We start from the raw sequence: 25,000 nt of genomic DNA, 5'->3' as shown, positions 1-25,000 counted from the left end.
CTTAAGAGGCATTGTGGTCTGTAAGCCTTTCCTTTAGGTGGATCAGAAGTTGAGGCAACAATCCATGATAAAGGGAGGTCACTGACTGCAGGCCATGCTCCTACTCAGTCGACAAACACCATACTCAGTTACACAACACTACTTTCTAATTTACACTGAAAATAACCAACTGTAGGAGCATACTTCCGAGTTTGATCTTATGGTGTATTCAACAATGCCTGTGTGTTGTTCCCTCCATACATCAATACTGGGAACATAACTAAATTCCCCTGTGCCACCCCCATCAGCAAGATTTGCACAGCACTAGAAATTAATTACTTATGTGAAATTAGTTTTAAATGTTAAAAACTGCGTTCAATAAGAGCAGTAAATATTATGAAGAATTGTCAAGCTGTGTCAGAAACTGATTTATTGCTTTTTGGGAAAAAAGGTCACTGTGTTCCTGGGGAAATAAAGGATGCATTGCAAGGACGCCACAGCTTTAGCCCCGGGCCATCCCAGTACATAGCACCACCAATGTGTGTGTAGGAGCACAAATAAACACACGTGAAAGGGTAGGACGACAAGGACGCACAAACTGTTGGTGTGCTGCTGTTTTATGCTTCCTACAGCATAAAATTTGTGAATCCTCTTTAACTGTATGGGTGCAATAGGTTTGTAATTTTTCAGATATTAACCTTTTTTTAAAAGAGTACTGATTAGGTTCATGGTGACACTTAACATCTATGAAGTGCATACAGTCTAATAATCCACACGACACACTGTTAGCTTTCATAGAGCCCGATTCCTCAGTAGAAAGCAGTTACAAAGAAAACTTTTCACAGCGAGGTGTGTTGATTATTCTGTGTAACAGAAACACTGATTGAGGAAAGACACATTCCTGTTAAAAAAAAAAATTAAAAATCACCTCCATTTCATTGGGATGGAGGCAGAAATCTTAAGAGAAATATCCAAAATATTGAGCGAACTGAATCTGCAAGTTTTATTATAATAAAGTACTAAGGAATAACAAAAGTAGAACAAATAGATAAACAGGTTACCTGTCTGCCTCTCTTGAATAAAGTCCCTTATCTAAGCTTTATTTTTTCCATGAGCCACAGCGGTGTCCAGATATGAGGTAACATACAAGCTATGCAAAGATTAACATAAGAACAGAGGCTCCTACTATCCTTAATATAATTCAAGGTCTTTTTGTGACAGATGTGGGCCAGTGTTATGAGAACTCTGTGCAGAAGACGACCGTGGAGAAATACCTCAATTATGTTACACTTCCTAAAGAACATACTGCCAGATTCTTTAATGCATGCTAATTCAAAGATATCTACAAACAGTCAACAATGCATTCACTTGAATTAAAAGTCATCTTCCCGTCCCATTTACATCTTACTTCGGTACAAGTGATGTAGAGCCAGCAGTGAGCTTCAAATAAATCAACTAAAGTTACTGCTTCGCAGGAAGTGTGCAGAGAGGTCCGAATACAGTTGTGCCAGAATGGTCTGTCCGATCACAACAGCCATTATTCATTCACTAACCATGCTGTGTCAAGGTGAGCCCTGGGAGTCCAGCCCATTATTAGTGCTTTGATCCTGTGTGCCCTCAGCCAGCAGCCACCCATACTCCCACAGGAGCACTCTCCTCTCAATTTCTCCTAACAGGCCTGCAGGGACCACAGGCTCTGACTCAGCCCACTGTCACCTTGCCCCAATGAAAGGTTTATTTCAGCCAACAGCGGTTTTCTTCAAGGACTACAGTAGCAACATGTCCTTCAACAAAAAGTGTTAGAGTATGTTTGCTATCTTTGATAAAGGTCTCGTAGCATGCCAGGATAGGAGGCAACCTCTTTCCAAAAAGAATTTGGGCAATGGTAGCTGTAAATGATGTGTTATTAACTTAAAGCTTTAAGACCATAACACTGAGGAAACAATCTGGCAAAAAAGGTGAGATGAGCTTTTCTTACCAACATCCATGGCTGTTTCCATGAAACTCTTCTGCCTGGAGGCAAATTCAGCAAGCAGCTTCTGCTGTCTCTCTCTTGCCCTCTGACGTCTGAAAGAGTTCAAAACCAAATGAATTGTAATGTATTAATGTATATGTAACAATTGAAGTAAGACTTTAAAAAACATGAATTATATCTGTGTGATTGAAGGATTAAAGAATTTCCCGTTTCCATGAGAAAAGAAAAAACATCCAGTGGGTAAAAACAGGGATTTCACACATTGACAAGTGCTGCTCCTGATAGGTTCCTGACAGCCACTTGTCTCCATTCAAGAACATTATTATATTTTAATTTAATTAAACTATTTTATACACTTCAAAAGTGCATTACAGTATCCCAGGAATAAAGAGGTCTGTTGTGCAGTGCATGTTTCCCCTGATCACCCAAAACATATAAAACAGATTCATCCATGTAGCAGTGGATACTGGTATATACACAGCAGGTGTCTGATTTACAAGGCTGTGTTGTTAAAGTTGGAAAGGTTGATTGTTAAACTAACAGTGGGTTGAGCCCCACTCTGCAGACTTACAGGGTGAGAGTTGACTGTAAATTAAGTCCTTAATAAGCATAAACAAATGCTGACAGGAGCGCCACAGCTCAATAACTTTCACTGATGGCTTCAGGGGTGACAACAACCAGCATGAGGAATGGCCAGCAGCTTCCCACTTCTCATTGCCACTGACCGCACTGCTGCCTTGAATGGTTGCCTTGGAAACAGTACTAGTTTGTGAGAGAGTCTACCTTTACCTTTGTTGGTGCGGTGAAGCCTACCCCAAAAGCAGGCAATTATTAAATGGTTATAGCCCGGACTACTCAGTGAATGTGAGGTGAAAAGCCAAAAAACCCTGAGAGAATGGAGCCCATGGCAAATCGCTATATTTCACTCAAACCTTTAGCATTCAAGTGTGATTGGACATCATACACACTCGTCGTCCTTGTACGATACAGCACTTTGAACTGTCATTGCAATTGCACTGAAATAAATTTATTGTAGTGTTCTATAAAAAAAATATTGACTGTCTTGATTATATTTATTTTATAAAACTGATGATACAACTCACTGTTAAGAGAGCTGTATGTACACAATACCAATGAGAGACTACTGCAAAGTGATAATGAGCAATATTAATATGCAGCATGGAGCTTTGAAAATCTAAATCCATAGTGGTAAATATTATTTAAGACAATAAAAGTGTACACCATTATGTTACCTCTCTTCTTTATCCATGGTTTTCTTGTCACTGGGACTGTTCTTCTTTGGTGGCACAGGAGGACACGCCTTCCCACAAATGTCCTGGATGCTACGCTTGATTTGACAGCTGCGCGTGGCTGCCTTGGTGAGGATGCGCTCAATAGCTGTAATGCCGTCTCCATGAGTGTGACGACTTGTGTCCATGTCCTCTAGCCACGATGCCGACAGAGAGTTCTGCTTGGACGACAACTTCTGGTGGAGCTTGATGAGGAGGGACAGCATGCTCTCCCGGATCTCCAGGATCTCTGTCACCAGCTGGGGGGGTGTGCCTGGTGGGACCCAGCGTGTTGAGGAGCTCTTGGGCCTGACAACCTGGGCGGCTTCAGTGTTGCTGCGGTTGATTATCTCCTGGAACTTCCTCCTGCGCTCAGCTACAAGGCTGAAAACCTGAGCTTCACGCAGGTTCTGAGAAAGTAGAAGAAATAGAATTAAATAAACAGATGCTTAACAACATACGTATTAAAATGGCCGTTCACATCTTTGGTTAAAAGTTTTAGGTTACAACACCATGAGATTGTGTACAGCTGATCCAAGTCTGGCCGTGATAATGCCATGCCCTATGATTTAAGCAACTGTATATGGACACACTGTAAACACATGTGGTGCATAAATAAATCTCACAAACATACATTTCACAGCACACATCATTTCAAATATCAAGCCTACACTATATCCGCAAAACGTGCAAACTGACCCTTGCAACAAACATCCCTTCAAATTCCACCTGCATCTGGGTGCTTAGGCAGATCTGCATTTGACCACAAACACCTTAAAGCATATCACTAATAGTCAGATGGACTTTGATGGATTGAAGGGGTGGTTCATTACCATAGTCAGACAGGCACAATGCACATAAAAGTCAAATTAAATGTCCATTATAAAATTTCAGCTGACTTATCACAAATACCTTTGCTGATACCACTCAACAACCATATTCCTGTGGAAAATTCAAATCATCCTGATGTTAAAGCACACGAGCTATCTGAGGGATTGCCATGACTTGACCTGACGAAAAAAGGATCCGAGCTGCACTGTTAAATAAACATACATCATATAGCCCAGTCAAGGCAACATCAATCATACTGACATGCGGTTAAAAAGTGTTTACCCAAACCTGCATTACACACGTAATTAGTTTCAGCACTCAAGAGGGATGGGAACTGCTGAAGCACAGCATTATACACACGCCATAACACACAAAGGCAGACGTCCTTTGAATAGCACAAAACAAAGATGTGTAAAGACATTCTTTCATAATAAAGATAAAAAGCAGACAAATGCTGCTGCTAGTGGCATCAAAGCCATCCGCCTTTTCTTTTTTTTTGGGACATAGATAGCTACCTCTCTCCAATTCCCTCCAAGACGCCTGGAGTTCTGTGGAGCAGGTACAGCAAAATGAACAACACTAATAACGATTACTCAAAAGAGGAACAAAACCCAAGACGTTAAAAACCGTATGATGTGAGGGCAGAGATCAAAGAAAATGTGAAAAAAAAAAAAACAATACTGCTTTTGTTGGTGTAATGTGCTAATGTCATACTAGCATGAGGATAGAATGGGAGATGGGGAATCAAAGCAGTAAAACAAGCAAGGGTGAGAGACCTGATTCATCCTCATCCTATCATACAATGCATGCAAAGCACTGAAATATGTTGGACCAGAAATGATTCCTTAAGTGATGTGACTCTAAACTTTGTCAACACCACCTGTAAATTCTGATAAGTGAACAAAAACCACTTACCAGCACCACTAAAGCTCAGTTATTAAAGCATTAGCATCTAATTTGTTTAATCCGTAAGAAAAATATTGTTTAATCTGTGTTGGACTATTTCTTGGCCAGGAGCAGTGACTTCCCTTTAGTTTCCACTGGTTGCTTTGCAACATCATGCTGATAACAAGACCACAGCTTTGGATGTGCTCCATTTGGTCAGCGTGCCGCTTATTATGTAGTGGCAAGGTGGGGAAACTCAGTTGAATGGATTGCAGTTGACAAATGAGGCAGCAGGTATGATGTTAACTCCCTATCAGATGATAATCAAGTAGCAGCAGGTGGAGGAGATGCTGTGGCAAACTTTTATTTTATCTTTTCACTGCCTTTAAGTGTTGGAGACACAACAGCAACCCTTTCTATTTAGAGCTTTAGCCACTACATGCTGTGTGAAATGTGTTCATGAATCTATATTGTTTACGATACTGTTGGTACACGTGGAATTTTGTTTCCTTGCTGCAAGGAGCTGCCAATTCAAGTCAGCATAAGCGCCATATTCACTTTTGAGTGCCAACCTGAAGGGGTGGAAACCACGCCTGACTGGCACTGTGCTTGGTCCATTGCCCAGTGGAGGACAGGAAAACAAAACTGACAGCAACAGAGGCCTGGCACGCGCTACACTTTTCAAGTCTTTCTAGCTAACCTTTAAGCGGACAATTGCCTACTAATACAATCGAGACACGAAGCAACATTGGCTTTGGAGTGTGTGTTTTAGGGCTCCTCACAAATTCAGGTCCAATAATCACTGGCCTTTCAGCTTGGATCTCCTGAGAAAAATATCTGCGTCTTGAGCATTTAGATGTTTCAGCTTTCCTCCCCAGGCACTGGTCTAACTGTGTGCTGTTCTGTGCTGGCATGAGGCAGACAACAACAAACTGGGAGACATTATAGTCACTTAAAGTTTCGCTTTCAGCTGTTGTTTTATTTTGTTGATTTTTTATTTATTATTGTAATTAATGATACTGTAATCCAGCTCAGCCTATAGCAGAGCAATTCTTTACCTGGCCATAAGAAGAAGCTTCAGTGCTGGTGCTTGGGGGGGGCTCTCTCTTCACTTCAGGAGCTGTCTCAGGAACTCGAACTCTCACAAAGTTAATGACATGGTGCAGATTGGAGAGGAGGTTGATGCCAGGAAACCAGCTGTCATGGCAGTGCTCCTCAATGCAAGGCTCCTGGAAGCATAAGATCCTGTAAGACACTGGTGACACTACAAGTCTATACAGTGAGGCTAATGGTTTTAACTCCATCTCTCACCTCGTCCTCCTTGCTGTCTTGAACCTGGTTGTCCAAGCCCAGCTCGATCAGGTACAGCACCATGCAGAGCACATGCTCGGACATATTCTGATGATCCATCCATATCTAGAGCATGTCACATAATTAGTTTACACGGAAGAACAAGTAAAACCTTCACCTTAGTTTACTGCTATACCACCTCACTACTGATACCTACTATGTCAATATTTTTACAGTTCAACAATTGCTTGCCAGTTGATGCTTTTGTCTTTTTGTCTCTACGTTATGACTCAACAACACCAGGAAGTCTGTTCATTTTGTCCAGCACCATCTGCAATTCAGTCATTCTTGTATTGTACCAATATCTTGTAACATATGATCACCTAATTGCCAAGTCATATTACGTGTGCACCAATTAAATATGGCAAACAGGAGTGCTACTAGATTTAGCTCCAAGAGTAAATTGAGAATCAAGGGAATCACGGTATTATACCACATGAATGGTTGTTGAAAAGGCTCACCTTGTAAAGGAGAGTGAATATCACAATGTGCAGCGTCTTGCAGTGCAACAGCTTGATTAGGCCTTTGTAACACGGATGCAGAGGAGTCCTCTCCTTGTAAGGTGGCCATGGGTTGCCGGTGTGAATGCCAGACTGTTTTAAACTAGGTGACATAATCGTCAAAAAATAAAAATGACAATAAAGAACAATCAGCAGAACATAGAAATTACAAACCTGTAAGGCCATATGCTACATAGAACAGAAGGTTGAATTTCCACAAAAAGTATGATGATGTATGATGATGAAATAAAGCTGTGTTTCGACCAAAGGAACTATACCCCGGAACTAGGAACCTTTGGAGGAACTCGCTGTGTTTCCACCGAAGGGACCTGGGTCTAAATTTAGCTTGACGGTCTTTATTTTACCCCGCCAAAAGTCCCTGCTTGGGGAGGGATAGTACTTTCTGAAAGTACTGGTACTTTGGGGGGGTGGAGCTTGCCTTGCAGTGAATTTCTGAATGGGCGACTAGAGGCTACTAGCTTTAACTGGAGAACGTCGGCTGTATTTCTACTACTGCTCCTCTTGTCCACCGTTGTTTGCAAACCAATAAATCACAATCAACAGTCAAATAGCCACGCGCAAGTCTTGCCAATGTCCGCCTGAGATCGCACGTATTAAATGTATTGCACGGAAACAGCAGCAAGCATGCAGCGGTCTGTTCTAACAGCTGATAGAGCTATGCTAAATACTGGGTCCGAAGTTGTTGTTTTAAGTTTTCATAAGTCAGAAAGTTTCTGCATGGAGCCAAAGTCAGTCTCCTACTCTCCAAAACAAGTGGAACAGCTGACTACAGCAGGTAATAAAGCTCATTAAGAGTCACGCTCCTCTGATGATCAGGTGGATACAGACATGAGTGCTGTCAGCTAATTTGCATCTTTTGTCGGCTGGAGATGTTTTAATAACCTTCCAAACTGTCGCGATTTTATGTTTGTGTTTCTTTCTCTGTGCTGGAGTTATTTTATGAACTTGATGGCTTTATCCAGTTTGTTACTAAATTTGTAACAAAGTATCTTTATTATAGCCTACTTCCACACAATAAAGCTGTTTTTAATGATCAAGCATAGCCTATTGATATTCATTATATTCCAATCAAATCTGATGTTCATTTAGAAATTTTGCTCATGGTGACGTTACTAAATAGACCTAATGATGCCTGTCTGTCGCTTTGTATGGTGTACGTCAGTAATAACATTCGTCACCTGGTTAATATGCCTGATCTTCGCAGGTTTTTAGACCACAGTGGAAACGCACACAACAATGGGCTGAAGGAACCTTTTAGTTCCTTGAAAAGAGATCCGAGGACTAAAAAGTCCCCGGTACTTTTGGGGGAAATGCGGCTTTAATAGTTTGATGAGGTGACATCTTACATTGTTCAGAGTCATTCACCGCACAAGGAGGTTTTAGTCTATGCAACAGAAGAGCCGATGGGCAGCACATTCGCTCACTCTATTAGTGATGATTTTTTTGTTATATAAAGCCAGGGCACCCTGACAGGCAATCCATCATATTCAAACAGTGTGAATGAGCAACATGAGGCTGTATCAGACTATGAAGGTAGCAATGGCAGCTTCAATATGTTTCAAGGAGAAATATGCCTCAGTTTCAATCTGGTTTAAACTACCAAAACTAGCCTAGAAGCATTATGTGTGTGTGTATGTGTGTGTATGTGTGTGTGTGAAATACAATGGGTCAGTTTATCAGTGATCTAGCCATACTTTCAATTACAGCTTTATCAAAAAAGGCATAAAATCCAAGTGTAAACAGTTTATCTTGCCAACTACTATTTCAAAACACAAAAGCTTTCAGTGAGGGAGCTATTTTTTATAATTAGCATCTTCACACATTCCAGCGACATTCATGAAAATTACAGGTTTGGTTTGGGAGATGTCCGTAGCACAAAACAACAAAGAAAGATTTCCTAATTTCTTTTACAATTTAGACTGAAATATAGATTTTTCTGGACAGCTATGTAATTGGAACCAAGTTGAGCGCCCGGTAGACCTAACCTCTCTTATCATTTCCCTTCATGAGCAAGTGAGAGAGGTGACCCTACGACACTGAACAGAGCATGATGGTCGGTTTTGTCAGGTATGAACATGAATACATAAAACACAAGACCAATATGTGAAATACAATGATAGAAATGTTTTAATGAAAATAACTGTTAATTAAATACCTAAATGATATAAACAAATTTACTGGAGGAAATGAAGGCAACACTGTTAACTTACAACGCTGAGTATCTGTCCATTGCTGACTGGACGTCACGCCGATAGACTGTTCTGAGAACGACCATGATGGGGTCAAACTCCTTTTCCCACACCTCGGCTAGATAAGAAAAGGGACAGAAATGTTTTGTAACCTCTGGTACAAAGTGACATTGACTCACTTTCATCCTGTTTTCACCTTCTCTATTTAGGTGGTGTAAGCCTGCCCCCAAGTGGTCAGCAGAGGACTAATGACAGTTCTAATGCTCAAGACTTTCAGCTTATTCAGGTATCGAACTCATAATTTTTGCTCATTTCTACCCACAAATTAGAACAGAGTGGTCTGATATACAATACATTAAATGTATTCTCTCTGTGGGTTGTGAAAGCTATCAATTACACAGGAAGGCATTGAGCATTTCATAATGTGCCATACTATGCCAATACAACAAACCTAATATGAGCAATACACCAAGGACTATTTCAGAATAACGATTATGATCTGTGGAAAATGTTGTATACACTAGGATATAAAAACACATTGCTCTTCTTACTGGAGAGCAATGTCAACTTTTGTACACAAACATTTAATTATTCCTAGGCACAAACTTTTGTTGGATCCATCAATTATTTGTGGTAGATTTTAGGCCACGAATGAGTAAATAAAATACTACAGATGTTTGGAAAATAAATGTTTTATGTTCAAGCACACAGACATAAAGTTAACGGCATTTTTATGTTTTTAATTCAAGCAGAAACAGCCCACTCACGTACCAATTATCTTTTAATTATTATTTGCAGACATAATTTGAAATGCTCAATTCGCTACACACAGTAGTCCTTGCTACTGCTACCACTGCTGTTGGACCGTAGAGGGCAGCAGTCAGACATGTCTACCTCTGGATAGGCGGTTCACGGTTGTCCCCCACATCCAAACCCCACTGTGAGCATGCCTCAACCAACTGCAAGGCATTCAGCATCTCTTTAAACTTTGTCCGAGTCCTGTGGCCCTAATAACTAGCATTAACAACTGACCGCCAACACATTGTTTTGGTTTTTAAGTTTAAACCAAATAACTTTACACATGTGCAGTTTTGCCCACTTCTGTGACACCCCCCCCCCACTGCACTTTTCAAAAAACGTTAACAGGTTATTTGTTACAATGGTCCGTATGTAATTCATTTCTTCTATTTCACCACAAACGTCCTACCTTTAGGTGTGTACATGCCCTGCTGCATGGAGCCTCCGGGCTCAAACACCGGTGCTTTGAAGTCAGCCACAGCAGAGAGCATCTCCTCAAAGCTACAACTCCCTGGTACAATGCCACTCTTTGGGTTTGGATTCTCAGGAATCTAGAAAAACACTCTTAAGGAAAAAGACTGTCGTAGATGAATGAATATATTTGCTTATTAACTTTTACTATGTACAACGTATATAGTAATGAAGGATACAAGGTCTAACAGCGCGCTGTGTGTACGGTCATTCATACACAACTGTGAGACCATCTCAGCCCGAAGGATCTCGTCATCTGTCATCCCTGTTAGTGAGAGTGAGAAGTTGAACGTAAATAATAATAATAATAATAATAATAATAATCCTTATTTGTAGAGCACTTTTCAAAAACAAGTTACAAAGTGATTTAACAAGTGTAAAGAATAATACAAAAAGAAAAAGTAAAGACAAGCCGGCAAAGATTATAGCCCTACATTAAATACCAATTAGCAGAGGTATAGTGTTTTGTGTAATATCCATGGAGGGGAGTGTCAGTGTGTGGAACTGTAGCAGCAGGAATTTTGGACAGGATTCAGAGAGCCTGTTCATCTCCATCATGAACAAAAAAAATAATAATAATAAATAACTAAATACTATAATAATAAATCCATTATCACTTTAAAGGTGTGTAAATGTAATTCAGCCATCTACGACATGTCAAAATGTCTTCTGTTAAAAAAGCCTATGATAATATGTGCTTTACAGTTTAACTGGAAGATTCCAACGACCATCACAATCGCCTTTTGTGTACATAGAGAAAGTCTTAGATATTTGAGTTCAGCCAATGAGGAATGGGGCAAAACCAAAAGTGTTGCGTTTATAATTTTGTTCTGTGTAGTTAACTCGCTAGTGGTAGTGACGTGATCAGCGGGGCAGTGTATCAAGAGGGAGACTCACCACTCAATTTGTCTTTTTACAAACAGCACACAAGACACAGTCCTCTATCTTTTCAAACATAATTATCTGGAGTGGCGTTTCTTTCACTGGCTGATTGTAAATAGTACACTAATGTGTATCAACACCTCAGACAGCATTATTAGCTTTATGGAATAAATTTACTGTAGGAATATTTTCTTATATTGTAAGCTATTTTTTATTTTTTTTTTTTATTACTCCTTGTAAACTGTGTTTATCCACTTACCCAAATGAGTGCGAAGGCTCGTCAATATTACCAGGAAGGTCAGTGCTCCTTCAAGCATCGGTCGCTCCTGCTCAGAGTCTAACACAGCGTTCTGATGCTGAGATGCCATGGTCAACAGGTCAACCACTTTGAACCTGTGTAAGAGGAGACAGTGCATAAAATGCTAATAATCTGTGTTTAATTAAAATGTATATGAAAGCTTATATAGGAGTTAAGAGCTCACCTCTCAAAAACACTTGAGATAAAGTAGTCAGGATCTAGTCTTGATGCACAAACCTGTAAAATGAATTATCATGAATGAATATACAAAGAAATTCAACATAAATAGAAACAAAGTAAGGATTATACTTAAAACACCTACAGTAAATGCCAGTGAGCACTGTCTCTAATACAGCAATTCAAACCTGGAGCAGATAGATGTCTGGGTCAATCATGGAGTTGCAGAAGTGTGACTGCACGTAGGTCATAGCCTGTCCCTTTATCTGGAGACCATTCCTGACCCACATGTTGCTGTGGATCTCTGACAGGCATGCCTGCAGCCATACATTGCAATGTTTTGGTTAACATGTGGCTACATGTGACCTGGTGGAGATGTATACATAAATACAAACCACACATTTCTTATAGGCCTCTAGTGTAATACCTGGATTTGGAGTGGATGCACCATGATCTTCATCAGCATCTCTTGGTCAGGCAGGAGGCTGTCCAGGTCCAGGCCTTGGCACTTTACAGCCTGAAAATTTTAAACCAAACAATTAACTTTAAAAACACATACAAATGTGCTACATCATGTCTTAAAAGATGAGATTCTTTGACACACCTTACTGAGGAACATGGCATAGTAGCGGTGCAGTGGCAGATGAAATGTCACTTGATTTGGAGCAGGCTGTAAGAGATATGAGAGCCATGAGAAACAGGGGAAGAGAAAGCTTGCTTGTAAATTCAGTGGTTTTGCTTTTAAATTTACCTCATCAACGAAGCCAATGGCATCAAACCAGATCTGCAGGGTCTCTAAGCAGTAGCGTACCACAGTTTTAGTATATTCCTGTGTCTCCTGTTAACAGGCAAATTAAAATATTAAAAGTCATATAGGGTTATACAGTTCATGCATGCGGCATAGGATACCCAAGACGCATGTTCCATTAATCGTTCAAGATCACCACAAATGCACACAGGAGACGTTTGTGAGGGCAGTCTGACAGGGCTTACTTTGACTTTGCAGTGTGTTAGGAGACCCCACATTGGTTGTGCACAGGCCTCGAGCTCTGCTGCAAACGCTGCATAGTACGTCTGGGACTCAAATTCCACATGTTCATTCAACTCCCGCTTATTCAGGTTCATGCCTATGATGTCAGGAAATGGTTTAAAGGGTTACACAGTCACCACATGTTCCATGGCTTTTTAATGCTCATATAAGCAATCAATAAACAATAAATCATAAAGAGCAGACCTTGTGTTTTGAAAATTCAGTGTAAACAGACCTTGTGTTTTGAAAATTCAGTGTAAACCTCTTTACCCCTAAATATATTTTTGTACACCAGAATTTAAAGAGCAATGCAGCAGACATGCATACAATGTAATAGTGACACTGTGCACATAACGCCAGCAAGAGGATACTCAAGCCCACTGCAAGGGTGAGTGTTATTTTTAGGGTCGTGGTGGAGCACACATGGCAAGTGAGCAGCACTAAGCACAATTCTAATTCAGTGACGAAGAGTCATACACCCCACAACTCACGTTTTTCTACGAGGCTTATTAGTAGAAGACAGATGAGGTCTGCCTCTGACTAACTAAGCATAGTATTGCTATATAAAGGTCTAAATGAAAAGCACAAGCAGGAGCAATCCTTTTAATCAAGCAGTGTGTTTGACCTCATGGAGTCACAAATGACTGCAGCATTATCGTGGCACTACACTGCCATACTTGAATAAAGGGGTACAAGAAAGCAAGCATTAATCAATGACAAACAAACAACAGGGTAAATAATATGCATGCCCAAAGGATGCTATGGGATCCAAAAGCAACACCTGTTTCATGAGTATTTGTCACAGCTCTGTCCAGGGACAGGGGTTGCAAATTAGTTTCAGCTAGGAACCCAATGTGCAACACATTTGTCCAAGTTATTGTAAACTGTTACAATGCGTCTCCTGTGCATTGTCTCTGACAAATAAACAGTAATTATTATTTTATTTTATCAAAAAGGTAAATTATTGAAAAATCTGAACCCCAACCTCTGCCTCAATCAGTGTGTAGATATGTAAATGGGAGGCACAGTGAAGTACTTTGTTATGCTCAGGTAAAATAATTTTAAACAGCACAGTACATGTGCAGGTGATTTACCATTTACCTGTGAAGCTATGACTTACCTTGGAAAAATGACACAAAGCTCATCCATAGCATCAACAATGAATGGTCCTCTAGGAACTTTTTCGCTACACTTTGGTGTGAGAGGATGTTAATAAAGTCACTAACTAATGGCCAGTAGGTATTGTTCTTTAACAGAGCCTCACTGCAGTTCACCACCACATGGCGACTGTTCTCTTCATCTAAAAAAGGAAAAAACATGACATAAAGAAACACATGGACATAAAGTTGATGGCATTTTGTCTCACTCTGTATTTAGTTACTCAAACAAAACACATCAGAACAAAAAATGTCGAGAAAGACAACACAAGAGAATTCAAGCTTATTTCACTCAGAGCCTGCCCAATGAGAAGGGCCAGAGGGATGAAACATCTGTGCATGTTTTTCCTGCACGAAGAATGATTAAAAATACAAAGCGAAATTAACAGCTGTATATTGCTCTTTTGAAAGCACTCCAGTTTTTCCTTCTTACAACATTTCACAGCCTTCACGTACCCATTTCTGTACTACTAAAATTGAGACAGTGCCTCCTGGTATGACGTAACCATGACACTGGATCTTTCGAGTAGGTGTATACAATTTGACATTTTGAGTTATGACTTTAAAGCTTAATCTTTGAACCTGAACTTCAGTTTGGTAGAGCATCAGTATCACCTTACATACTGCCAAAGAAGTTAATGATCAACCAGCGATATTAATACCCTTACATAAAAAAGGGTACAGAACCCTTCTAAAAAAACCTAGTCACAAAACCTTCTGCTGTTCACATGTGGTAGGGGGATCCAAACTGAGTATCACTTCAGACAACTTTACAGAAACTATTTGAGGTTTGATGAGTTGTGTTAAATTAAAATAATTAGAAATCCGACACACTTACCCTGAAGTTCACTTTTAATAAGGCAACTCTCCATCATGTAGAGGAGGACAGTGACCATGATGTCCAGCAGCTGACACTCCTCTGTCACGTGACGAGCCAGCTCCTCATTGCTGAACAGCTGCACACTAATATGTACAATGCGGTTGGACATGGTATCTGACTCGTGGCTTTTCATCAGTGTTTTCATGATGAATGCATAATGCTGAACAAATGTTTTCGTAAAAGTGATCTGCCAGACAGGAAGAGAAAAGCACCATAACACAATTGAGGCTTACTGTTAAGATGCTGTCGCTTTTAAGGAGGATTCCATTTGCTTTCAAAACTCGGCAAAGAGTCTGTGCCATGACAAAGAAATGACATTAAAACAAAAGACCAGACATGCATCTAAAATAGGGCTGGACGATATGGCCAAAAATGTTATCACGATAAGAAGTTTCATATCTTTGAATATCCATGATTATTACGACAAGTATCAAATCATTATTTCTTTCGAGTTTAAACTTCACTTCAGTATTTTCATGTCAGGAATATAGTTTATTTTACCTGTTCCATTTGTTTTCCAGTGAGATACTGATTTTATAAAGTGACTTTGCTGCTGTAAACTTTACTTTTGTTGCTGCTCTGAAAACAGTTAGTTATTTAAATTTGATTACTGTTCTGAATTTATTATTTTTTAAATAACATTTAAGGAAATTATTTAGTAATGAAAAAAAACAATAAGAGTACAGATAAAGAACCGAACAAATAAATTCAATACAATGAATAAATGTATCTCTAAAATCCTAACAATATAAAATAAATACAATAGAAGTGGCAGCAGGTAAAGACAAGGTTTATGATAATTTATCACTCATAGTTAACAAGTCCATATCTGGGATGGATCTCTAATTCATTTAATTTCCTATTTATAAAGATTAAACATGATAATGAACTAAATCTTGTTATTTTTAACAAAGTTTTGTGTTGGAGTTTCTGTTATTCTACATTTTGACACCAAGATTAAAAATTTTACAGCAAATGTATATTGGTTCCAAATATCGGTCATCGGTCTAATTGGTTACTAATAATCGAATCAGGATTGGCCCGAAAAAAACATCTTTTTTTTTTTTTTTTTTTTTTTTTTAATGGTATACACTTCATTCCAAACAGTTGATCACTTCAGAAATCTGAGGTAGAAAATTCAAAATAATGACAAAATGAGTAAAATCCCATAAAAGCTTTTTTCAGTCCTTTTTCCTCAACAAAATAAAAATTATATAAAAAAATTAAGCCCTAATTCGTGTATGATTCAAGTGAATAAAATCAAACATTTATTGAATATTTATTGAAGATTTGTTATATTGTTATTCAAAATATTATATTGGGATAATTATTGTTTTGTTTTATTGTCCAACCCTAATCTAAAAGTGAGAGTATTCTGTATACCTTGTAATCTTGATCTGGCAACATGTTTAGTAAGAAGGTGACCATCTTCTGAGGAAACTCATATTTTATCGTCCAAAACAGCAACTCCTCCAGAAAGCACTTATGCTTCAGAGATTCAATAATACACGGGTCTGAGGACAGAAAAGGCACATAATAAGATGGGTGGTTCATGTAACATAAACCCATGCATTGCCTTTTCTTTACATTTACCTTTGGTACTGCTGCTCAGCTTAACCCTCTTCCTCTGTCCAACAGACTGCCCAGCATCTTGGTCCTCCTGAGAGAAAAAAAAACAACACAAATTTCAGGTCGACAAAATGTTTACCAGTGACTGTAGTCAAACGATTAAGCTGAAATGTTGAGTGAAAAAAAATCCCTAACCATTTTGTTAATTGATTAATCATGTAATTATATATAAGAATCAAGTAAAAAATCCCTAAAACAAACAGAATTTCTCTGGATTTTTGGATGATTTAAAGACATTTATGTAGGCCCTGGTCACTAGTGATGTTTCTTTAACATTTACTAGACAAAATTAATATATTAATTAAAAATGGGCCGAGAACTAAACTTAAATTGAAAATAGTTAAAATGTTTATTATGTTGATGTGTGATGCAGGCACATACCTCTTTATTAGACTCATCTGGGCTCCCTGGTGCACTGGATCCTGCAAAAAACATTTAGCCATAAGTAGCCATTAGCAGAATCTTAAGGCACTGGACAAACACAGGAACATGCCCGAGCTAGTTTGCAAAATCGACTATTTGTCCAAATAGTGGTACTCAAAATGGTTAAAATAGGATGTGACACAATTTCTAGGTCCTTCAAAGTCATGTATGCAAAGTTCAACTTCTTTAGATATATATACCATGGTCTGTGCTGTCTGGAGATAAACTTTATGTTTATCTTAACCTTCTGACATCACACCTGAACATTATAGGGCTGCTGTGGCTTGGAGGTTGAGCGAGTCGCCCACTAATCAGAAAAACTGCGATTTGAAGTGTGAAAGGCAAGATACTGAACCCAAAATTGGTTCAGAAGGCTCTGCCATCATTGTGAGAGTGTTTGTGAATGATTATTGATGAATAATTTTCTGATCATTGGCACCTTGCATGGTACCCTCTGCCATAAGTATAAATGGGGTGAATGTGACATGTGAAGTGCTCAGTGGTTGGAAGTACCTATACAAGTACAGTCTGTTTACCATATCTAGAATAGATATGATATAAACGGAGTTCAGGTAATTGTGTGTAAAAAGTGAAAACTGTAAGTTCACAGGAATAAAGGTGAAATTTGTACACTTCAAAGTCAATCATTGTATTGCTTTTTTGATTTATTTAGCATTTAGCATAATAGGATTAAGTTCACTCTCTGATTGCTTGCTGCAAAAGAAAAGTCCTAACAATAACTTTCTGTCACCTGCAGGGCTTAGACCACCAGAAAATGCATGCACATGATCATAGTTTTAAAGTCATTCTCAATGAAATAATGAATGAAAATATGCTTCATATAATGTGTATAGTTATCTTACCCAATACGACCATTGCTCCTGCGCCTCCTTCAGCACCAACAGTGACATCAGCAGTAGCACCTTGTGCTTTCTCCTCCACAGGCACCAGACCTGAATTCTTCAAGGCTGACAAATACTTGTCATAGTTCTTTTTAGCATACAAATTCTCCTCTTGGCCTGTAACAAAGACGGAAAAAAGAAAATGCAATAGTTATTGTCATGACAACAACTCAAGATTAAGAAAACTTTAATCACAAGCAAATGTGCAGTATTTGAAGTAAAGGAGATCTGGATTAGGTATTCTGCTACAGAATGCATAGCTTAGATTAAAATGCAGACAAAAATGTTTTCCTCTTTCCATTTCAAAAGTGAAAGTTATACATTTTAGTATATGCATTTCTCTTTTCATTTCAAGTTTTGAAAATGTCCATAGGGTGCTTAAATAAATCAAGCTGAATTTGGCTCTTACTCATGAGAACTAATTGAAAGCATTGGCAGTAGATGACAATAAAGAACAACAGAATTACATCCATAAATTTATCTAAACCAAGAATGAAACCACTAACATTCTGTGGTAAAGCAGTGCTTAATCTTTATCAGCCTTTATTGGAAACTCTAGTGTAGATATTTACCCATGCTCAACTCCTTGAATGTTTGCTGATTGGTCAAGATTTTTGTCAGTACAGTCCTCATTGCTCCTCCCATTTTCGTGAGCTCCTCCAGGAAGGAGATCTGAGGGTCCAGCTGCTGCAGGACTTTCTGTAGATCTCTCTCGCTTGAGGTGTCTGGTAAAGCAAGATAAGAGATACAAGCTATCATACTCAGTGAAGTGTGAATGTAATTTTGGATGTAAACAGTTGTATAACACCGGTTTGCAAAGCAGATCCTGTTATAATTTGATATGCAACAGGAGACCCACATCAAATATACAATGTCAAAATCAAAGTAAATGGGAGAATATGGAATGCTCTTGATATGTGGGTTCTGAAGGACACAGCCACATTTAAAGAATGTTTCAACTTTTGTTTAAGTGGGTCAACTATATTATCTCACATCTTTGTAAAGTGAAGACGTGGTTGTCGGGAGTGTTTTCACCTGGCTCAATATAGCCATCTCTCAGATACTGTATGATGCACAGGATAAAGCGAGGAAGAACCATCTCGGACATCAAGAGAAGGTCTCGAGGTATTGATGGGATATTCTCCCCTGTTCTCAACCGATGCCGTCTGCAAAACCTGTCAGGAAGAAAGAAAAACTGTTGGAGGTTGCACCTTAGGGGATACCAGAAACTGAGTGCAATTTGGGAAGAAAGCTTTATAATGGTCCTGCCAAACTGAAAGGTTGTGTTTAAGTATAGTTTCATTGTTAATTTGTTTGCTTCTATTGATATAATACTTGTGATTGCATCAAGATTAAAAGCTAAACATTAGGGTGGGTTGAGGTTACAGATAGTTACTCATATTCTCACGTGTGTGTGTTCCCTTAGATGGTCAGATCGGCAGTAAATGCACTCCATATAAAAGCGACAAAACTGTTGAGCAGGCCACTATCGTGCTCTGTGCAGCTAATAAAGCTACTTGACACTGACAAAATCTGATATCACAATATTTTGTTACTTAAGACAAAATCAAAACGTTTTGACTCAGTCATACAATAACTATCACTTAAGTTAACTGTAATTCAGGCTAAAGCATTTACACTAGTAAAAGATGCAAAGCTTACTAATGATAATCTAGCTCCCTTGCTATTTCTAAGCAGTCATATTGATAAAACATAAATACATAAAAACCTCCAGCTACGGCTGCTGGTATGAGAATTGTTGTTATGGTTAGCAGGGCTGGCTAATCCTCTGAGCAGAACTGCTTGCTTCCTATTAATAAATGACAGGAGCATTGCAATATTCAAAACTGTTTATTACTGTCAGTTATTCGTAAGCATATCTTATTAGAATTACTGGAAGCTGAAACCAACTACGCAGATCAGAAAAATTGCGTTAACTTCCCACCAAGACCTGTCAAAACAAGACTGGATAACCCGTAAGTTAGCATAGCCAGCTTAGCTAGAGCAGCTAGCTTGGACTTACCCACTCTCTCGCATGACATTACTGTCTCCACAGTCACAGGCCCCACCAGCCTGGCTCCGGAACATGTTGAAATCATGGCCCGTGTGGTCTCCGTTATTAAAACACTCAGCACACAGTGACATGCACGGGGAGATGCCACAGGTCCGGCATCGATATGCCACGAAATTAGCCGTCCAGACCAAGCCGCACAGAGTCGCGTTGTCATAGGACCGGACCGTTTTGCAGAACTCCTCGAAACCTTCGCCTCCTGCAATTAGACATTTACACCAGTCAAGAGCCTCCGTGTCCGCCGCTGATATTTCAGGATTCAGTACAGCGTCGAGCAGCTCCTGTAGTTGTCGGACCCCGGAGCTATTGTCAGTCCGATTTAAGTCTGCCTTCAAGTGGGTGGCAGTGGCTTTCTTGTCCCGGCGCAGCAGCGACGCCGCCATCATGCACTCTGGCTTGTTGTCCACAAATTTATTTTTGTTGTCTTGTTTCCATGTTCTCGTTCTTTCTCGCGATACGACCCGTTACGTCGTTTGTCGGCTGACGGATTTGCTAATGTAATTTACACCCAGTGTGCAGTGAAAATCTAATTTAAGTATTTAATCCAATTATGCCTTGTGTAAGTATTTGATATGGCAGCTCAAGTTATACCGTTTACTTCTGTTTTGTTTTCTTGTTTCTAGGTAACGAAACTGACCCTCTATCATGAGACTGATAAAGATAAAACTTTTTTTTCTTTGCAACACCCAGCCGTGCAGAGGACCATAGCACAAATGTTTATAACATGTAGTAGGTCAATTATCAATTAAATTATCGAATTAAATAATCTCATTTGTTACACTTTATTTCTTGTTGTACATAACCTTAATATCCCTTTTATTAATTATGGTACATTAGAATTTAAACTTATTAATTTTACTTAGCTTTTTATTTATTTTGGCAGCCACGTTATCAGCTATATTGTAAGTCATATTCTAAGATGCCTGTTTGAAACTTTGCACACAATAAATGCATTTAATGAAACAAAAAAAATGGAGGGAAGAACTACTCTCACGCGTCCCTGGGTCGAAGTCGGACTGTTGTGGTTGATGCGCTCCCTCTTGCGGAAGTCGTCTACAGCCAAGATCAAAAATATACACTCACAGCGAGTTTAGGTAAAGAATATATTGAAAATACGTATCGGAGTTGTAGCACAGCGGACACAGGTCTGGGGCATCACAATCAGTAGTGATGAAACTAAAAGAGTTAGAGAGTTGCTTACAGCAAGTGGACACATTTGAAGAGCCAAAGATCCTTCTTGAGCAGTATCCAACCAGTCCTCATATTGCAGGTAAGGTGAGAACGTGTGGCCGTAGGAGAGTTGGTTGATTTGATGATAGTTCTCATTAACTTTTTGTCCCCTGCAGCACGCATGCTTTATACCATCCAAAGCACGTTTGATGACATTGAGGGTAAACTAGTGGCTGATCTGGGATGTGGCTGTGGTGTCCTCAGTATTGGGGCTGCGGTTCTTGATGCAGGGTGAGAGCATCTGTCCATCTTAATTACATTGCTTTCAGTTACGTCAATGCATTTCGGATAACAGTCGTACTTTTAAATCGGCTTCATTCCTCATGCCCTTCTCTCTCCTCTTCAGTTTGTGCGTTGGCTTCGACATTGACAACGACGCACTGGACATATTCAGGAGAAATGCAGAGGAATTTGAGATTTCTAACGTGGATCTGGTTCAGTGTGACCTGTGCTCGTGGGGGGCAGAGGCATATGCCAAGAAGTTTGACACTGTAATAATGAATCCACCATTTGGGACAAAACACAACCAAGGTGAGTACACAGTTTAAAGGGCCACTTCAGTGATATAGTTTCGTGATAATACTAAGTTGGGAGACTTACAAAAGATGGATCTATAAAAAATAATCCAACAGAGGCCAGGATTTCTTGGCTTTCAATCCTGTTGTATGGGTCAAGATACAAACACACTGGATCCTACAATCCCCATAATGCACCCAATAGCATCTGTGTGATAAATACTGTGCATTCATGGGAATAATTGATTTCCCAACTGTGAAAATTTATGTGAACACCCCCCTGAAGTCACAATGGTGAGTTGTAGATATACTTGTACAAAAATAGTGGACAACATGGTTGATGGTTAGAAACGTTTTAGTAATGCTGCGAAATCAGGTGTTGCATAAACATTTTTTGTTAACATGTCACTTGTTTTATAGTATTAGGTTATAACGGTTAGTTTGCTGTCCATGTAGATTAATTAGGAAAGTTATTTATTATCAGTATTTGCAGTACAAACAGTATTTTAGTTAATGTATTGTTGCAGTAGCCTAGCAACTGTCAGACAAAAATGACATTGTAATAAAAAGCTTCAAACTGTTTCAGCATACAATTCACGTCAATTAAAAAAAATCCACATCATTCAATAACGATAATTATTACAATAAATGTCATCATTTATTTCAAGTTGAAAGGCTGATTTTTGCTCCTGGGTGAAAGGTTTTATGGCCAGAACATGACACTTGCCATACAATGGATCACTTAACAAATCCGAGGTAGAACATTCTTAACAATTATGATAAAATCTTTTTTCAAAAAATAGGCATGAGTTAAACCAAGTAAAAATCTTTGAGTTAAAGCACTTTGCATTCAAAACGTGGCACACCATCTGTTAAATTTCAGTTTAAACAATGAACATGTTTTGTTTTGAGGTGTTTTTGTATTTTATAGAAGTCAGATGTCAGCTTGAGTTTCCCTGTCATAATCAAATTGTTGGATTTTGACAAACCATATTTACGTCAAAAACAGTCATCATGGCAACATTAGAAAGCTCTCCAAAACTACTAGAAACATTTACAAGTTTTCACAGGCTGAATCTTTGTAACATACATACTTATCTTATTGTCAGAGTACCCCTTTACCTGACTGCAGTTTGTCCAGTTTCATAGTTTTTATTCTTCATTAAAGGCATGGACATGAAGTTCCTACAGGCCGCTTTAACAATGGCAAAGACAGCAGTGTATTCACTTCATAAAACATCAACACGAGAGGTAAGCTCAGTATCCATACCAGTCACATATACAGCACTGTGGTATTAAACAGAGGTTTGAACAAATGATCTCATTTTGACATAATAGTAAAATCTGTAATTATAACATTTCTTTAAATGAAACGGGTCAAATCTTAAGTACTTATTTTGAATCGTTACTGTCTGCACCTCTAGTATGAAGACTTGATGTGCAATTCCTCATCTGATTACAGCATATACAAAAGAAGGCTAATGACTGGGGAGTGAAGATGGAAGTAATAGCAGGTGACGATGATACAGTACATCTTCTGTACAAGTAAAATATTCAAATATTGACGGTGTACTCTTTACAGAACTAAGGTACGACTTGCCAGCATCTTACAAGTTCCACAAAAAGAAGTCGGTAAGCCATTATACTCACACCACAGTCTCTGGGAATACATGTTTTGCTGCACATTAATAAGCTGTAATTGACAACACAATCAAACAGATCTTTAATTTTTATAAATGTTTTATTTGCTATTCACATATACAAACTTAAAAATTTCGCAAAGCAGATGTTTTCAGTCTGTGTAGGAAATCTACATGAGGGGGAAAAAAAACAAAAACAAATGGCAGACAGATTGTGGATGTCACACAGGTCTTACAAAACCAACTAATTGTTGGTGAAATTAAATTACTGTCAAAAGAGCAGACTTATGTAGAATGATAAAATCAAAGATCTTAAGACAAACGTAGGTACACAATGTGAGAGGCACAATATTACAGGGACTTAAAAAGCTGAAAACTGACACCAAGCTTTGTAAATTCTTCTCTAGGTTGACATCCAGGTGGACTTCATAAGATTCTCCAAGGTGTGACGCTTTCACTGGAATGGATTTAAGTTGCCTCTGTATTTTCACTGTTTATAATAAATGTTTTCAAAAAAGAAATATTCTGGGCGTGACCTTGTGATTAAGATCCGTTTTCAGTTTTGGCAACCTTTGCTGCAGGACTTTCAGCGTCTTCTAGTTCTCTCTTTGGGGCTGGGGCTGCGGGTGCTGGAGGGAAAGCACACAGTAGGTTCAATATGATCAATCCATCAAAGCAAACCAACAAACCACATTTTGACTGCTCTAAAAGATGCTGAACTTACCATCGTCGTCATCATCGCTATCAAATTTCGTCTTTTTGCCCTTGTACTGAGTTCTGCCTTGGTCTCTGCCACCTCTTCCCCTTCGGCCTCCTCTTCCTCTGCCACCTGATCTTCCTCTGCCGCCTTTTAAGACAGATAACATTTATCAGCACTAAATCACAAATACAGTAACTTAATCACTGATAATATTAAAATAGTTTATTGAAGATTTACAAATCCTTTTAGATCCACTGCTTGTTTGACAATATTATTTACCTCTGCTTTTGGATCTGCTGTACGATTCTTGTTGAGCTTCGATTATCTTCTTCAGTTCCTCTTTCTCCTCATCCCCTTCAAGCACCTGCCATGTAACACTGTTGTTCTTGATTTTCAATTCCCCTCCCTTTGCTTCTTTGGCCTTATCGAACGCATCCTTTGCGTTCCCATCGAACAGGAGCGTGCCCTTGTCGAAAGTAATAATACATAATGTTAACTACATTACATCTCTTCTTTACCCCGAGTATTAGACTTAAGTGGTGGAGAGTTTACTTACCTCTTTGGCTCCTCTTGTAAAATCAACCCACTTTATCTTTCCATGGCCAGAGAACAATTCATGGAAGTCCTCTCTTGAAACATCTTCAAGCTCTCCTGAAAACTTCAACAAGCAACCTGTTTGTTCATCCAAAAGCAGACCCTGCAACACAAATGAGAAAGTATTATTACTGTGATCTGACCCCATCCCAGTGAAAAAATGTAAGCTTGTAAGCCTTTAGGGGCATCTTACCATTTCTTTCTCTTCTGCGTGTTTCTGCTGTTGTTCCTTGTCCCTAAATAATATATTTCGGAAGGAAGAGGGTCAGTAATTCTTTCACAAAATGTAAAGTATGTTTTAAGGGCAGAAATGTATTGCTTGTGTACTCACTGTTTAGCTTTTGCTTTATTCTCTGCTTTGTGATGTTTTCTCTCTTCTGCTTTCTTTGCATGGTAGTCTTCTCTGAACACAGAACAGCAATGACATGATTATTGTACACTGAAATTCAAAAGTTTGTATGGAAAACACCATTTGTCCACTGTAGATAAATCTTAAATCAAGAAGCAACAAGTACAACTTACCTTGATAACACAAGCATCTCGTTGTCCTTGAATGACTTTATGTCTGAACGTTCTAGGAACTG

General features: G+C 39.0%; 3 protein-coding genes across 5 annotated transcripts; 1 reads left to right on the top strand and 2 right to left on the bottom strand.

The window, feature by feature from the left end:
* Window positions 1-1,957: 1,957 nt before the first annotated feature.
* On the bottom strand, window positions 1,958-20,527 carry LOC119884528 (E3 ubiquitin-protein ligase ubr3; the record flags this gene model as incomplete). Of its 2 annotated transcripts, XM_038694908.1 has the most annotated exon segments (25): window positions 1,958-2,046; window positions 3,208-3,653; window positions 4,590-4,622; window positions 6,018-6,188; window positions 6,271-6,375; window positions 6,771-6,912; window positions 9,041-9,137; window positions 10,227-10,368; window positions 10,468-10,553; window positions 11,430-11,563; window positions 11,653-11,705; window positions 11,834-11,962; window positions 12,073-12,162; window positions 12,250-12,315; window positions 12,397-12,483; window positions 12,639-12,772; window positions 13,796-13,975; window positions 14,671-14,899; window positions 16,096-16,226; window positions 16,306-16,372; window positions 16,723-16,763; window positions 17,628-17,783; window positions 18,239-18,391; window positions 18,702-18,841; window positions 19,690-20,527. In XM_038694908.1, coding segments are annotated over 25 exon segments (3,535 nt in total), but the record flags the coding sequence as incomplete, so codon positions are not given.
* Window positions 20,528-20,667: 140 nt separating this feature from the next.
* Window positions 20,668-23,643, top strand: mettl5 (methyltransferase like 5). 2 transcript variants are annotated; one of them, XR_005441042.1, is made up of 7 exons: window positions 20,668-21,007; window positions 21,084-21,198; window positions 21,314-21,498; window positions 22,651-22,733; window positions 22,907-22,996; window positions 23,065-23,114; window positions 23,530-23,576. XR_005441042.1 is itself a non-coding variant. In XM_038694910.1 (7 exons), exons 1-7 carry the CDS (start codon window positions 20,908-20,910, stop codon window positions 23,569-23,571), a joined length of 627 nt encoding a protein of 208 aa, XP_038550838.1. In that variant the 5' UTR covers window positions 20,668-20,907; the 3' UTR covers window positions 23,572-23,643. The 2 variants fall into 2 exon arrangements, 1 of the variants encoding a protein (XP_038550838.1); XM_038694910.1 differs by having other exon boundaries at window positions 22,945-22,996; window positions 23,530-23,643.
* LOC119884530 (lupus La protein homolog) lies at window positions 23,205-24,994 on the bottom strand (the record flags this gene model as incomplete). The annotated part of the gene is made up of 7 exons (XM_038694911.1): window positions 23,205-23,751; window positions 23,847-23,969; window positions 24,102-24,288; window positions 24,379-24,519; window positions 24,610-24,652; window positions 24,748-24,819; window positions 24,939-24,994. Coding segments are annotated over 7 exons (708 nt in total), but the record flags the coding sequence as incomplete, so codon positions are not given.
* Window positions 24,995-25,000: the final 6 nt, after the last annotated feature.

This window comes from Micropterus salmoides, unplaced genomic scaffold, assembly GCF_014851395.1.
Source record: "Micropterus salmoides isolate LMB-PRFRI ecotype aquatic unplaced genomic scaffold, ASM1485139v1 Ms_hic_scaffold_3510, whole genome shotgun sequence".
Lineage (NCBI taxonomy): Eukaryota > Metazoa > Chordata > Actinopteri > Centrarchiformes > Centrarchidae > Micropterus > Micropterus salmoides.
The sequence above is the reverse complement of the archived record's forward strand: the minus strand, read 5'-3'. Positions and strand labels throughout refer to the sequence as shown.

Bases quoted from the DNA above. Each gene is read 5' to 3' on its own strand.
- mettl5 (XM_038694910.1), top strand. From the start codon at position 20,908: ATGAAACTAAAAGAGTTAGAGAGTTGCTTACAGCAAGTGGACACATTT. The intron at 21,008-21,083 runs GTAAGGTGAGAA...TGTCCCCTGCAG, and splicing joins AACCAGTCCTCATATTGCAG to CACGCATGCTTTATACCATC. The intron at 22,997-23,064 runs GTGACGATGATA...TACTCTTTACAG, and splicing joins GAAGATGGAAGTAATAGCAG to AACTAAGGTACGACTTGCCA.